General features: G+C 34.8%; 1 protein-coding gene across 5 annotated transcripts in view; it reads left to right on the top strand.

Annotated features, from left to right (window-relative positions):
• The window catches only part of CFAP94 (cilia and flagella associated protein 94), a 66,746-nt gene that overhangs the window by 16,878 nt on the left and 33,120 nt on the right, over nt 1-16,748 (top strand). For 2 of the 5 annotated variants that reach the window (XM_038577085.1, XM_038577081.1), the window contains exons 1-6: nt 1,598-1,673; nt 4,359-4,460; nt 5,263-5,400; nt 10,810-10,956; nt 13,147-13,250; nt 15,052-15,364. In XM_038577085.1, coding sequence (XP_038433013.1) covers nt 1,614-1,673; nt 4,359-4,460; nt 5,263-5,400; nt 10,810-10,956; nt 13,147-13,250; nt 15,052-15,364 — 864 coding nt within the window. In that variant the 5' untranslated portion in view covers nt 1,598-1,613. Of the gene's footprint in view, nt 1-19; nt 105-1,581; nt 1,674-4,358; nt 4,461-5,262; nt 5,401-10,809; nt 10,957-13,146; nt 13,251-15,051; nt 15,365-16,748 lie in introns of those variants that run through there. The other 3 variants (XM_038577082.1, XM_038577083.1, XM_038577084.1) reach the window with 3 other exon arrangements.

Genomic DNA, 16,748 nt, shown 5'->3' with positions numbered 1-16,748 from the left:
TTATGTTGTGACATTTAAGTCTGGCAGGAAGAAGAAGAAAGTCACCAAAGCTGAACGATTAAAGCAGCTACAAGAGGAGGAGGAAAGACGGCAAAAAGAGGAAGGTACAAAATACACAATGATACTATTTTCATATGCAGGGAATATAACAATAGGTTGATGTTTCTACATCCCAGGCAATATTTTTAAAAAGAATTTTCAAAACTCTTCCAATTTTTCAAATTTAATTTGTTTTATAATAGATATCTGCTGTTTAAAGGACACCCAGAAAGTTGTTAGTACATACCAATCATTTTCAGGTATATCTTGAAATAGAGTTGATAAAATACAGAATGCCCAGTTAAATTTGAATTTCAGATAAATAGTGGATAATTTGGGATAATTTGTCTCATGCAATGTGGAACCTACTTAAATAAAAAAAAAAAAAAAGAAGCAATTCATTTATCTGAAATTCAAGTCAACTGAGCATCCTGTATTTTTATTTGCTAACTCTGGCAGCCCTATCTTGAAGCATTTGTATTTACTGATGAACTTAGGGGAAGTAGGCTAATTGTACATTAAGAATTCTGAAATTCAAATGCATTAAATATGGGAAATAGATACTAGCAAGAATTGTACACAGTAGCCTAAGTTCTTATAGTTTAATAATATTTATTTGCCAAATTTAAAGAGGATTTTCATTTGTAAAAAAAAAAGTCAATTAAAAATTTATAAAAACATCAGTATTTAAAATACTAAAAGGCAATTTAAAAAATCTGAATATTTCAAGTGGTTGTAACTTTTAGCATTAAGAATATTTATGGATTCAAATTCAGGTTTTAAAAGTCTGTCCTCAGGTTCCATGTTGATTTTTTATGTATAATTATTATAAACCCTTGTTAGGTGACTTGTGATAAGAATACAATCTCGGATCTAGATCTTGGGGAAAGTTTTCTTGAATTAAACTCAATATTTTTCCACATGTATTCGTATTTTGTTTTTAATAGTGAAAGCAAGAGAAGATTAAGGTAATTGCTTCTGATGATGTAGACGTCATAAACTTACAGAAATCTGAAGATTTTACACATAAGAGATCTTAATTACTCATGATAGATCTGTCCTCTTTTATTGGTTATAATTATTATTGGATTTCTATAAACTTTTTGGGGAAGAGAAACATCATTATAGGGCTATTTTCTTGGCCGGAAAGTTTGAATCATGTTACTTTTCTTTCTTTTTTTTTTTTTTTAAAGACTATTTATTTTTTCATGAGAAACACAGAGAGAGAGGGGCAGAGACACAGGCAGAGGGAGAAGCAGGCTCCTCTTGAATAGAGAGAGCCCAATGCGGAACTCGATCCCAGACCTCTAGGATCATGCCCTGGGCTGAAGGCGGCGCTAAACCACTGAGCCACCTGGGCTGCCCTCATGTTACTTTTCTAAAGAAATCCAGTATTTGTCTTATTTCTACTCCATGACATGGGTTGTGACTTCTATAAAATATTCCACTATCCTTAAATCTTGAAAATATTTTACGTAAGTTTAAGGGCTTAAAAATAGATTGATTTAATCACTGAGAAAAAACTTTTTTTTGGTTCTTTAGAGGAAGCCCGTGTGAAATATGAAAAAGAAGAAATGGAAAGGCTTGAACTAGAACGGATTGAGAAAGAAAAATGGAATCAACTCGAATCAAAAGTATATAAACATTAGTATTGTTATCAATGAAGACAAAACTATATGGCTATCAGATCTGTAATGTCACTCCCCCATATCTATCACTAATGTTTAGGCCTATATAACCTGATTTAACTCATTTAATCCTACCAGAAAGTTAATGAAATTATTACCCACATTTCACAGATAAGGAAATTGAGGAATAGAGAAAGTAAGAGGCTAATAAGTTGCAGAGCCAGGATTTAGGCATAAATAGTCTTGCTTCAGAGTCCTTGCTTGTAAGCATTAAGTTACTTTTCTCAGTCTGTTTTGTAGATAATTGAACAGGAAACCCCCTCCCCTAAAATTCAAATTCTACCTCTCCTTTTCTAGTTTTACTTCTCTTTTTCACCAGAATTTTTCAGCTCTGTAGTTCTGAAATATTTTGATCAGAGGGCAACCTCATAAGTATTAAAAGTTGAAGACCCCCAAGGAGATTTGTTTATGTGGGTTATATCTATCAATGTTTACCATTTTAGAAACTCAGACTGAGAAATTTTAAAACATATTAACAGACAGTAAATATTGTTAAAGATAAACATTAATAAAAATAAATATATTAACATGTATTTATGTTATAAGAAAACAACTATGCATATTATATATAATGTATATTGAGTTATAATTGATATGTACCATTAGGTTCAGGTGTACAACATGGTGATCAATACTTGTATATATTGTGAAATGATTATTACAATAAGTCTAGCTAACATCCATCACGACACTTTATATATTTTTTAAATTTGGGAAATAAGTGGCATTGTTTATATTTTTAAAATCTCTTTGATGTCAGACTTAACAAAACACAGCTGGATTCTCATAACTACTTCAGGATTCTGTCTGTTTCAGTGTTTTTTTGTTTTTTTTTTTTAAAGAATTTATTTATTCATGAGAGACACACACACACAGAGAGGAGAGAGGCAGAGACACAGGCAGAGGGAGAAGCAGGCTCCATGCAGGGAGCTCAGCGTGGGACTGGATCCTGGGTCTTCAGGATCACACCCTGGGCCAAAGGCAAGCACTAAACTGCTGAGCCACCCAGGGGTCCCTCAATGTGTTGTTTTGATTGAAGTATATGAAGAAAATCTGGCCTCATAGATTCATAGTTGGAAAAAGGAATATTTAATAGCCTTTCAGATAATTGTGAATATTCTTTTTGATACTATACTAAAACTCAGTAAGTCATTGTTTTTCAATAAGGAATCTGAAGTCATATCAATGATGTTTTCATGCTCTGTTACACTAAAACATTGATTTATTTTACCCTTTAAATAGATTTATTTTACCATTTCTTTATCATGTATGATTTTGTAATATGTATTCATTGCTTGGAAAAATTTGGTTTACTGAATTATTTCGTTTTAAATGTTGATACAGGGCAGCCTGGGTGGCTCAGTGGTTTAGTGTTGCCTTCAGCCCAGGGCCTGATCCTGGAGACCCGGGATCGAGTCCCACATCGGGCTCCCTGTATGGAGCCTGCTTCTCCCTCTGCCTGTGTCTCTGCCTCTCTCTCTCTCTCTCTCTCTGTCTGTGTGTCTCATGAATAAATAAATAAAATCTTAAAAATAATAAAGATAAATGTTGACACATATTTATTATTATCAACAATCACATGCATTAATGTCATCTCTAATCAAATCAGAAAGGAGAAAATGTTAAGCTCACCATGGTAGATACAACTTTCTTAAGATGTGAAATTTTTTTAAAGATTCTCATTTATTTGAGAGAGAAAGAGAGAGTACAGAAGACAGCAGAGGTAGGGAGAGAGAGAATCTCAAGCAGGTTCCCTGCTGAGGGTGGAGCCCCACAATGTGGGGCCTGGGGCCTGATCCCATGACCCTGAGATCATGACCTGATCTCAACCTGAACTAACCCTGAGATCATGAACTGATCTCAACCTGAACTCAACTGACTGAGCCACCCATGCGCCCCTTTAAAATTTGAATTAAAAAAAAAAAAACCCAAATAAATAAATAAATAAATTTTTAAAAATTTGAATTTTTATTGGAAAACTTGAATTTTATCATTGGTAGTAAATACTTTTGTTTCCTGAAAGTGACATGTTTATTTCATTCATTTTTGAGAGTGTCTGCCAAAATACTCAAATAATTGCACAAGTATTTATTTCTCAAGACAGCCTTGTCTTTTGATACATTGCAGAAGTGCTTTATACATACTTCCCATTTTATCACACAGAATAACCAAAAGACATATACTGATGAGTTGACATTTAATAAAATTTATAATTTTTTATTTCATCAGGTCACTCTTATGTGAAACTGGCTGTTTACCACCCCTCTCCTCCAAAGAATGTGATCCCCTAATACAGCTTGTGCCTTGATTTGTGCTGAGGCAACAGCAATTTTATACCATTTTGCACCATTAGTACAAATGTATATGCTGCAAAAAAGGTGAATAGTGTTTTAGTGTTACTATGAAGACAGATTTGACCTCTCATATCCCTAAAGAGTCTTGGGGACCCGCCAGGAGTCGCAAACCAAACCACTGTTGCAGGTGAAACTTTTTGGAAATACCAGGTACATACAAGCTAACGTTAGTGTTCATTTTGAAACTAAGTATTTTACCAGTAAAGTTTAGATACTACCTGTGAAACATAAAGCTAAAATTGAAGAACTGGCCAATGTATCTATCCCCATGCAACAGGATCTAGAAAGGAGAAATGAAGAACTTGAAGAACTTTCTTTATTAGAGAGGTGTTTTCCTGAAGCAGAGAAATTGAAACAAGATACTAGATTGCTTTCTCAGGTAAGACTGATTTTTTTTTAAGTGAGCTAATACTTTTGTGCCACAAGAGGGAGTTATAATCTGATATTCTTTTCAGTCCTTCCCACACTAAGTTTGTGTGTAAAACATGTGTAATCTGACAAAGTTCTCATATTGCATGTAGCAAAGTAAATTCACCTAGCTTTGTAGAAAACTATTTGTCAATAATAAGACCCTTGAAATTTTTACATATTTTGACTCTGATTTAATTTTGTGGAATCCATACTGAGGAAATTAGTCTAAATTAAAATAGAAAACTGAATTTAGGGTAATCTAGTGTTGCTCAGAATAGCATAATTTGGAAATAATAAAGATTATCAGGAGTAAAAGGAAAAACTAATAATATGGCAAAAGATTGTGGTATAACTTTAAGCAAAAAAGGGTAAGTCCAAATGTAGAATTTGCATAGACTACAAAATGAATGGAAGAACTCACACTAAAATGCCAGTGGCATTTATAATTAGTAACAATTTGAGAAGTAGAAATTAGCCCATGTTGGCTGTTGTAAATATAGAAGTTATATGATTAGAGAAGAAAGCAAGACAAAACCGACTTATAAATACTGTTTTAAAAATATGACAGCTACTAGAATTGCTATTTATTTGAATTATGGAAGCTTTTAAATTATTTTGATGAAGAGAATTTTGTTATTTTAGAGATATTTAAAGTCAATGTTTTTTGCCTAAATTGGGAAAACTAGATTATGAGAACTGATACTTTGAAAAAAGTTACTTAATCTTTGAATTTTCATCAGTGTGAACTTTCAGACATTTTTATTCCACAGTGGAAACACTACATTCAGTGTGATGGGAGTCCTGATCCTTCAATAGCCCCAGAAATTAATACTTTCATTAGTCTATGGAAAGAAGAAACAAATGAGACCTTTGAGGAAGTGATTGCAAAGAGTAAACTAGTGCTAAATGTAGGTACTGGAATATTATTCTATTATTTTAAATTATTTAAATTACAAATTGTCTGATATTGACTTCAAAATAGAAATAAATTGAATAACTATGGTACTTGCCAATTAATAACACTACTACTTGCTTGGCTATGGAGAAAAAATATTTGCTAATCTTTTCATTTTCTTTTTTATTTTTACAACTTCTATTTTTATTTTTTATCTTTGCCACCTTAGATAAGGTCAGCATAACATAAATGTGAAACATTATGTGTGTTAATCCAAGCAGGAAAAAAAGTCAAGTTGTATCCATTTATTTAGATAACTTTGGGGGAAAAATGCATGATTTTATCCTGAGTTGAAATTTTTTACTATTCTGTGATTCACTACAGATGTTTTTCAATGATAACTATGTGCCAGGCACCTACTTTTTTAAGCATGAAAGTACAAAGATGAGTAAGAATATTGTACCTTGTATTTCTGCAAATAGGATGAATAGGCTACCCTGAGGAACTACCATTTTATGATGCACTTAAAAATGCTAAAAAAAACTTTTAAAAATGATATTTAAATTAATTGCGTAGGGATGTCTAGGTGGCTCAGTTGGTTAAGTGTCTGACTCTTGGTTTCATCTCAGGTTCTGATCGTAAGGATCATGAGATCAAGTCCTACATTGGGCTCTGTGCTCAGCAGGGAGTCTACTTGAAGATTCTCTCCCTCTGTCCCTTATACTACTTTCATGCTCTCACATGTTGTGTCTCTCTCTCTAAATTAGATAAATAAATCTTAAATAAATTGATTTCCTAGTTCAAAACCAAGTAAGGGAAAATCTTTGAGTCCATAAAACAATTAAGAAAAGTGGGCAAGTCTCAGGACGCCTGGGTGGCTCAGTGGTTGAGCATCTGCTTTGGGCTCAGGGCATGCTCCTGCAGTCCTAGGATCAAGTCCCACATTGGACTCCCTGCTTCTCCCTCTGCCTATGTCTCTCTCTCTCTCTCTCTGTGTGTGTGTGTCTCTCTCATGAATAAATACTCTGTGTATGTGTGTGTGTCTCTCATGAATAAATAAAATCTTAAAAAAAAAAAGTGAGCATGTCTCAAAGTCAGTGGCTTCCCAGAGAAGCCACATCCCCAGAGGCTCCTCTCTCTAGTAAGTCTTAGGTTAGCATTAGTTTCAAGGACCATCAGGAGGCAAAGTCTAGAGTACATAAAAGGTGGCAACTTGAATCAGAGATTCCTTATATGGCTGGGAGCCTCAAAAAGTTACTCTGGATAATAGGGGAAATGCCTATTCTGCAAAAAAAAAAAAAAAAAAAAAAAAAGGAAAAAAGATATGAACTTGTTTGGCTCATCTTTAGCTTAGAGAAGGGAAACAAAAAAAATAATTCTTAATCACAAGTGAATCAGAAGTTGGATTGGAAGAATGTACCAGAATATAGCACAGATATAAAGAGATGGAAAATATGAATGAGCAGTTAATGGACATGTATGATAGAGGAAAAGAGGCTAAAATACACTGAAAAGGAGTACCAGGAGGAGATGCAAAAGACTGAGGGAATGACAATATTCAAAGCGAAAATGGCTGACATTTTCCAGAATTGAGGAAGGATACAAACCCTCAGATTCAGGAAACCCAACAAATCCTAACTTAGACTGAATAGAAGAATCTACACTAGACTCACCTGTATCATTGTTGAAACGGGAAGGAATTCACTGCTCTTGGTCCTATTGTTCTCTAATGTTTTTTGTTACAATGCATCACCACGTTTTGTGTTTCTTGTCACTGTGGTTTACTCCACATTTACATGTTGTAAGATTGAGTAACTCCAGACTCTACCTAACATGCATTTGATCTGAACATGCTTGTGAGACCCATTTTACATATGAAGAGAGAGAAACTGTGACTTGAGTCAGAGATTTTTGATGGATCTTACTCTGACTTTCCAAAGGCTCCATGGAGCCTCCCATACACTGTGAGGCGGTCTTGCCATTGCACATCCTCTCTGCCAGGCTGTCATGGCATGATGCTGGTCTAGGGATCCAGTGCTCTGCAAAAGCCGAGAGAGAGGGGAAGTAGAAGAAGTAGTAGAGTTTATCAGTGATGAGCTGGAAATGACATCTTCCTATTATGAGAATGGGTTACAGAAGGAGAAAAAAATAGAGGAAAATGAGAAAAAGATAAGTAAAACAAAACAGGAGACAGAAGTGGGGGATGATTATAGCAATAGGAAACTAAAGCAGGCAGCACATGAGGAACAAATAATTGGATAGCAGTGATGCCATCCATGGCAAACACAGAGTTCCAAATGATCAAATTTATTCATTTGGCAAGTTCTTAACTAATACTATGCCAGGCTTTAGAAATAGCAACTTGCTGAATTCTTATAATAACCCTATAAGGTAGGCACCATTATTCCTATTTTACAAATGAAGAAGGCACAGTGATGCATAGAGGCACAAAGACATTACATACCTTGCCCAAGATCACACTACTAATAAGAAGTGGTTAGGATTGAAGCCTTGCATTTCTGACTTGAGTCCACACTGGCCTAGACCACTATGCTGCCTTTCTTAATTTAGAAATTGTTTAAGTATTATCTGTGTCAGTGTTCAAAACTAAATCTTGCCACTTACTTCTTGTTCCTTGATCATGCTGTGCCTCTGTTTCTCCCAACACTTTAAATATCTCCACTCTCTTCTTGCTTGTATGGTTTCTGAGATGTTAAATTCAATTCTTAATTTTGTTCCTCTAAAGGTAGGGTATTTTTATACTCTGGCTCCTGTAGGGATTTTTTCCTTATCTTTGATTTTCTGTGGTTTGAAAATGATATGCCTAAGTGTAGTTTTTTAGGGCACTTATCCTTGCTTGGTGTTCTTTGAGCTTCCTGAACCTGTGGTTTGGCATCTGATATTAACTTAGGAAATTCTGTTATTATTATTTCAAATATTTCTTCTGTTCCTTTCTCTCTTTTTTTCCTCCTTCTAGTATTCCCATTATGTGTATGTTACACCCTTTGTAGTTGTTCCACAGGCCTTGGATATTTTTGTCTGTTTTTTAAATTGTTTTTTTCAGGTTTTTGTTGTCTTTGCCATTTGGTTTTCAAGGATTCTATTGCTATGTCCTCTGACTCAGAGATTCTTTCTTCAGCTGAGTCCAGTCTACTAATAAGCCACCAAAGGCATGCCATCAAAGGCATTCCTATTACAGTATCCGATGATCTAACATTTCTATGTGGTTCTTTCTTAGGATTTCCATCTCTCTCCTTTACATTGCCCATCCATGTATGCTATCTATTTTATCCAGTAGAGCTCCTAGCATATTAATCATAGTTGTTTTAAATTCATGGTCTGGTAATTCCAACATCTCAGCCATGTGTGGTTCTGATGTTTGCTTTGTCTTTTCAAATTGTGGTTTTTGCCTTTTGGTATGGCTTATAATTTTCTCCTGATAGCTGGACATGATGTACCAGGTAAAAGGAGGTACTATAAATACTGTAATAATGTGACTGTGAGGTAAGGTAAGGGGAGGGGAAGAATCCTATAGTCCTGCAATTAGGCCTCAATCTTTTAGTAATCCTATGCCTGTGTCTCTGTACAGAGAACTTCACAAGTGTTTTTAATTTTTTTTAAAGGAATTAATTTTTTTTATAGATTTTCTTTATTTATTCATAAGAGACACAGAGAGAAAGGCACAGAGACACAGGCAGAGGGAGAAGCAGGTTCCATGCAAGGAGCCAGCTGTGGGACTCGATCCTGGGTCTCCAGGATCACACCCCGGGCTGCAGGTGGCGCTAAGCCGCTGCGCCACCGGGGCTGCCCGTGTTTTTAATTTTTTTTATTCCCTCTTAGGTGGAAGGGAATGGCTAGAGCCAGCTGGAGTTGTGTATTTTCTTTCCCCCAGGTGAGTTAGGCTCAGATAAAATTCCTGCAGATTAGGCTCTAATTAGTTCCCCCCAAGATTAGGCCTTGTTAAGAACAGAGTACTCTGGCATATTTCAAAATCATTCCTTTCCCCTTTCCTCTGCTAGAAGTAGGAGGGGATTTTACTCCTGTAGTTATTGTAAGAACCTGGTAGAGTTTTTGGAGGTAAATCTAACAATATTGTGGGCTCTTTTCCTTCCAGGACTGTGCTCTCCTGGAGTTTTTTTTTTTTTTTTTTTTTTTTATTTATGATAGTCACACACAGAGAGAGAGAGAGAGAGAGGCAGAGACATAGGCAGAGGGAGAAGCAGGCTCCATGCACCGGGAGCCCGATGTGGGATTCGATCCTGGGGTCTCCAGGATTGCGCCCTGGGCCAAAGGCAGGCGCTAAACCGCTGCGCCACCCAGGGATCCCTCTCCTGGAGTTTTTAATTCTCAAGAGTTGTCTACACTGAGCCTCCAATAATTTGTCATTTACAATTCAGTTTTTACCTCTCACTGGTTTCTGCAGTGGCTTTTGCTCCTAAGTATAGGTCCCTCCAATCTTGAGGGCAGGTGTTTGCCCTTTCTCCTTCCCTCTTGTGGATCAAAGAAGACTTGCTGATTTTTCAGTCTGTTGAGCTTTTTACTTGTTAGGATGAGTGGGATCTCCCAAACTCCTTACAGTTGAAACCTTGTTTTCCTTATCTATAAAAATAGACACAATAACAGTATCTAGCTCATAGAGTTACGATGAAGACAGAATGAATTAAAACATAAGCATTTAGAACAATTCTTGGCATATAGTAAGTGTAGGAGAGAAAATTCTCCTACCCTTCAAGGTCTTTCAGCTGGACTGAAAATTCAGTTCACATGAGACAGGTTAATGGGAGAAAAAAAGACAATTTTATTACATGCATATGGATATCCAATAATGAAATTGTGACCCAAAGAAATGACCAAGGCAGGCACATTTTAAGCAAAGAAACAATAGATTTGTGAGGAATTTACAAGATAAGGAAAAGAGGTGTTAGTGAACTTGAGTTAGTGAGGAATTCTAAGTGCAATTTGGGCTGAGGTAGTAGATTAGTAAAAATTCAATTCAAAATGTTAAATATTGTGTCTTTTTGGTGCATTTGAGGGTAGCCTGCCCTGGGCTCCTACATAAACATTCAATATATATTAGTAACTCTCTTCTTATCCTCTTGTTGTTATACTATTGTTGTTATACTATTATTTCTACTGTTCCATAGTCATAGGTATCCAGGCTGTCCCTGCTGTATTAACTTGCTAATGAAAATACTGTTACACATAGTTGGGAATTCTTACAATGGAGTTCCTGGAAGGAAATATTTTATTTTTCCATGATCTTAAATAATACAATAAATAAATAAAAGGTTTTTATCATGTTTTACTGATGATGTGTTTTTCAATTCAAAAGATAGAATATCCCCTTTTCACTTTTTCTTTGAGTAGTTTTCAAAAGATTAATTTATTTTTATAAAGTTTTTACTTTGTTTTTATTTTATAGTTAATTGAGAAATTGAAATTAATTTTATTGGAAACGCCACCATATTATTTGGAAGATAAAAATATAATACAATACCAAGGATCAGTTCTAGAAATGCAGGAGCTCCTTCATCTTAAGTTTAATATAGCCACAGAAATACTTCTCAGAGTAAGTGTTATTATTTTGCCTCTAAGTTATGATTAACTTTTTTTTTTGATTAACTTTTTTGACTGTTAAAATTTTATACTATATGATAAAAATCCAGTATATTTTTAATTAAAAGGCTAGGAAAAAGTCATATATTTATCCAGTTTAACAATCATAAATATTTCTAAAGAAAAAAAACATTGTTAGTATAGTTGAAGTCCAGTTTTTTTCTTTTTTCTTATTCTTGCTAAGGTTTACTAGGATCACTATGAAAATAAATTCACGAAACATTATATGTTAGACATTCACTACTCTAGGAAGTCAATTGATAAAGATCATAATTATTGGTAGTCAGTCACTCTATCTTTCTCAAATATCTTGTCACTAATAATAATATCCATATAACTGTAAAATCATTATTATACCTTAGAAAGTACTAATTCCATTATCTAATGTCCAGTTCATATTTAAATTTTGGCTAATATCCTATCCCATGAATGTCTTCTATGGCTATTTTTGTTTTATTTTGTTCTTTAAATCAGAAAACAACAAAGTTACACTTTTTTTGGGTGGGGGGCATATTTTATCTTTTGATTTATTTTGGTCTCTGTATAGCCTTAGTAGAATATGTTCTAAATACTGCAAAGAAGGATTCAACTTCTTTCTTACTAAATTTATTTTTAGTAGTAATATTCATAATGTAATTTTGGAACAATTTTGTTTATATTGTAAGAAAAGCAAGGAAATGTATTACAATTATTAGTAATTGAGATTATTTTAAGATAAAAAAGGATACAGTATGTAAAAGGAAAGGAGATTAGAAAAAATACTGTAATATTAAATTCAAAATGGAAAAATCAGTATGAACCAGGCTTCTTTTTAATTCATAAAATGGAATCAGATGTAATTGAGGTAGACAGCCAATTCCAGGCTGGGAGTAGGGAAAATGAAAGATGAAGGGAGTTATCTTGTGCTAAAAAGCAAATAAATGCTCAGATAGTAAATGGAGTCATATCCAAAGGGACCGAACCAGCTTAAAGGGGCTCCCACTGGTCAAATTTTGGAATAATTTGAATATCAGAAAGAATAATTGTAATTGATTATAGTACATTGAATAAAAATCCATAGATCTAAAGTGTACTCCAAAAAAGGAAGGGGGAAAAGAGGGTTGGGGGAAAGAATAGTTCTTTATTGAAGAATGCTGTCTGATAAATGTAGAAGGAATTGTCAGAAAATCACAATTTTTTAATCCTCAGTGTAATGAATGATAAGAATCACTTTCACTTAAATAATTAGGTGAAAAGTTGTTGAGGAACAATTACTTTTTAAAAACTACTAAACTGAAAATCAATGACTTTTTAAAACTTGGCAATAAATTCAATCTCCAATACTTCTAAGTTTTTATATTATGGCAACTAAATACATATAATATTGACTTAGTTAAGCCATTTAAGAGAGTTAATATGCATCAAGCTATATTAGTCTTTACTAAAACATTTTTAAGAACATCCACAAATTGTACTTGGTGTTGGACATCAAGTATTACTAATAAAACATGACTCATTTGGATTTCATAAACTGGATTTTTTTTTCTAAATTTGATAATATTCAGAAATAGACTAACATTTGCAGTAATCTGATCTACATTTTAAGGTACAGATAAAGGGGACGCCTGGGTGGCTCAGTGGCTGAGCATCTGCCTTTGGTTCAGGGCATGATCCTAGGGTCCTGATATCAAGTCCCGCATCAGGCTTCCTGCATAGAGCCTGCTTCTGCACCGCATCAGACTTCCTGCATGGAGCCTGCTTCTCCCTCTACCTGTGTCTCTGCCTCTCTCTCTTTCTCTCTCTGTATCTCTCATGAATAAATAAATAAAACCCTTTAAAAAAAATAAGGTACAGATAAAGAAGCATGTGTATAAAGTCATGATAATGTTAAAATTGGAAAGGGTAATATAATAGTAATCCTAGGAATACAGGAACAACTTTAATCCTCAGACACAGTTGTGAAGCACATTTAGTTAAGTAATTAAATAAATCATTTGTATCATTAAGATAATTTTTTAAACAATTTTTTTGTTATTTTGATACTTTTACCCAAATTACTCTCTTAAGTAACGAATCTAACACCTAAGTGATGAAATAACTCATCTAAGTTGCATAGTTTATGAGGCCTCTCATCTTTTATAATGTTTTCTTTTTCTTCTTATAGCAAGCTAGTACATTAGCAGATCTGGACAGTGGAAATATGGAAAAAGTCATTCAAGATGAAAATGTTACTCTATATGTGTGGGCAAACCTCAAGAAGAATCCAAGGTATTCCCATGGGTGATACTGTAGGTTAAAATATATTGGGAGTTGCCTCATGATGACTAAGCAGATGGCTGTTGCATACTAGTATGGTATACTTAGAAAAAACCCATGTTAGGAAGTCAACCAACTGGAGTTTGTATCACAGACCTGCCATTTGTTTACCTTAGGCATGTTATTTTTAGCTAATAACATCTTTCTGAGAAATGATAGTGATAATGATGAATTCATGATCATTTCTGCTGCTTAATCTTCAACATTTCAAATTAATTGAGTTAGTATGGCAGGGGAAAAAAAACAAAAACAAAGTATATGCTAGGAGGCCTAGGTTCTAGGGTGCCAGCTCTGAAAAGACTAGTCATATGAGAATGGAAAGAATTGGACTTTAATTTGGTATTTAGTAACAGGAAGGAACAAAATATTTTCCAAGTTACATTTGCTTTAAAATATTCTGTCTTCAAATCTAATGAGACAATATAGCAATATATTCTTTTTCATTGTAAAATGTGTTACATACAGAAGAGTAAAAAATTAATCTTTTTTCAAAGATCAATACTTTTCCACATTTTATTATTTTTGAAATTGGAAGGTATAATAAATGTCAAAAGAAATTGTCCAGTTGTGATATAGTTGTTATTGTAAATATCTGTGTGAACTTAATTTGCAAGTAAATTATTCAATTGAATTCTCTCTATGGGTGTTCGCATTGGTAGCACCAACCATGGCTGCACGTGAGCTTAAAAATGGATCTTAATTGCTTCTAAAATTACACCTTTATGTAGCAATGAAATAAAAATCTACAGTCTGTCAATTAAGACTACTGACAATTATGACTGTGGAGCAATGAAGAGCACCAGAAAACTCTAAACTCTATTGGAATAGATTATGGAATTTCCCAAGGTAGGAGAGATTTGTAAAGCCTAGTTATGCAACATGAAGGATTAATTACTCAAGTGCTGAATAAACTTCCTGTAAAAAGCTTCTGGCTAAAAAATTAATCTGTATAATTTTAAAAGAAGTAAAATGGATAGCCCTGTATTAGCTACCAGATTTAAGAAGAGAATTAGATGGTGTCCTTTTACTAAGATAATGAATAGTGGAGGCAGAAACAAATTTTGTTTTATTTGATAGTGATAGAGGGGTTGCAGGGATGGTGTGTTCAATGTTGGACTTGTTGAGTTTACATACTTATAAAATAGCAAAGTTCAACTGTCTGAAGGCATTGAAAAATATCTGAGTTGTAGATCTGTTTTGAGGAGACCTATAGATCAGGACTTTTTAACTTTTGGGGAGTCATACATTCTTATGAACTTTATCACACATACTCATCATAGGTAAGGGCATGTTTGGACCTCATAAAACCCATTGAAGGATGCCTCTTCCCCTGCACCCCCCCCCCCAGGAAACATAGAACTCATGTTAAAAATTCCTGTTAACTTAAGTTATGATTGAGGCCATCAAAATAATAATATATAAGGAGAGTATGTTGAGGGGAGTTGTAGGAGGGCCTGGGTAGAAAGCAGAGTAATGTCAACTTTTAAGGGACAGTTAGGAAGAAGACCATACAGAGGAAGCAGAGAAGGACTTGCCAGAAGTGGAAGAGAAGAGTATGGGGTCATAGACACCAAGAGAGTGTTTTGAGAAGTATGACATTAACAACTGGGTCCAAATGCCACAAAGCAAGCAAGCATGGATTGGGACTCCAAACTTTGGCAAAATTCAAATGAAGAGAAGTATTGCTTAGGTATACATTCTCAACAGACTTAGTTTCATAGGGTCTCCTCCTTTTTGTTGTAATTATTAACAGGTACAAAAGTGTCAGATTCTCTGAAACACAAACTGGATTTGAAATTCCAAGGATTTTGGCAACAAGTGACATTGCTTTGCGACTCCTACATACACACTATGACCATGTCACACCACTGCGCCCCATCTCAACATCATTCCAAGGACATACTACCAGAATACCACAGTTTGTCAAAGATGAAGTCAAGAGTGTAGAAGCAGCAATCAGCAAAGAGCTCCCAGAAGAGAGTAAACAACTAGAAAATGAGTCTAACTCTGTTCACGAAGAAGAAGAAACAAAATGTGAGGAACAAGGTGATATTGAAGTACAAACGGTAGGACACATTTTTTTAAATTTTATTTTTTATTGGTGTTCAATTTGCCAACATATAGAATAACACCCAGTGCTCATCCCATCAAGTGCTCCCCTCAGTGCCTGTCACCCAGTCACTCCCACCCCTGCCCACCTCCCTTTCTACCACCCCTTGTTCGTTTCCCAGAGTTAGGAGTCTCTCATGTTCTGTCTCCCTTTCTGATATTTCCCACTCATTTTTTCTCCTTTCCCCTTTATTCCCTTTCGCTATTTTTTATATTCCCCAAATGAATGAGAACATATAATGTTTGTCCTTCTCCAATTGACTTATTTCACTCAGCATAATACCCTCCAGTTCCATCCACGTCAAAACAAATGGTGGGTATTTGTCATTTCTAATGGCTGAGTAATATTCCATTGTATACATAAACCACATCTTCTTTATCCATTCATCTTTTGATGGACACCGAGGCTCCTTCCACAGTTTGGCTATTGTGGACGTTGCTGCTAGAAACATCGAGGTGCAGGTGTCCCGGCGTTTCACTGCGTCAGTATCTTTGGCGTAAATCCCCAGCAGTGCACTTGCTGGGTGGTAGGGCAGATCTATTTTTAAGTCTTTGAGGAACCTCCACAGTTTTCCAGAGTGGCTGCACCAGTTCACATTCCCACCAACAGTGCAAGAGGGTTCCCCTTTCTCCACATCCTCTCCAACATTTGTGGTTTCCTGCCTTATTAATTTTCCACATTCTCACTGGTGTGAGGTGGTATCTCATTGTGGTTTTGATCTGTATTTCCCTAATGGCAAGTGATGTGGAGCATTTTCTCATGTGCTTGTTGGCCAGGACACATTTTTTAAATACACATTTTTTAAGTATACATTTTTTCTTTGTGTAGTCAATGTTACTAGATTCCCCTGGAGCATTCTTAAGATGTTTTCCTAAACAACTAGAACTTTCTTGCCAATTGCTCAACTTTGAATGTATCAATTTCCTTCTTGCCTTCTATCAATAGTCACTATTCAGAGTTAGTTCAGCCTGTTGCTTCAGTATTCTAAAGTTCAACACAAGAATTGCTCAGTTTTATTTTAGGGTCATACCTGAACAGCTTTGAAGCAAATTTATATTTGTTTATTGTATTTCAAACTCAAGGAAACATGCCATTACATGGAATCTTGAAGTAAATACCTTCACAAACTAAGGGATCATCTTACATTACTTACAAAAGTAAGAAAGAATTTTATAAAGTAAAATTGATTTTCTTAAAGTATTATACTGCTCTCTTAAAACTTGACATCTTTAGACATAGTAACATATTTGGGCAACTTAATAATCACATTCCCTTAATTGGTTCCTGTTCTTTTCTATTTCTGGGATTTTCAAACTACTTACTTAATACGTTAGCACTGT

Source organism: Canis lupus, chromosome 27, assembly GCF_011100685.1.
Source record: "Canis lupus familiaris isolate Mischka breed German Shepherd chromosome 27, alternate assembly UU_Cfam_GSD_1.0, whole genome shotgun sequence".
NCBI lineage: Eukaryota > Metazoa > Chordata > Mammalia > Carnivora > Canidae > Canis > Canis lupus.
This window is presented reverse-complemented; position numbering and strand designations above follow the sequence as displayed.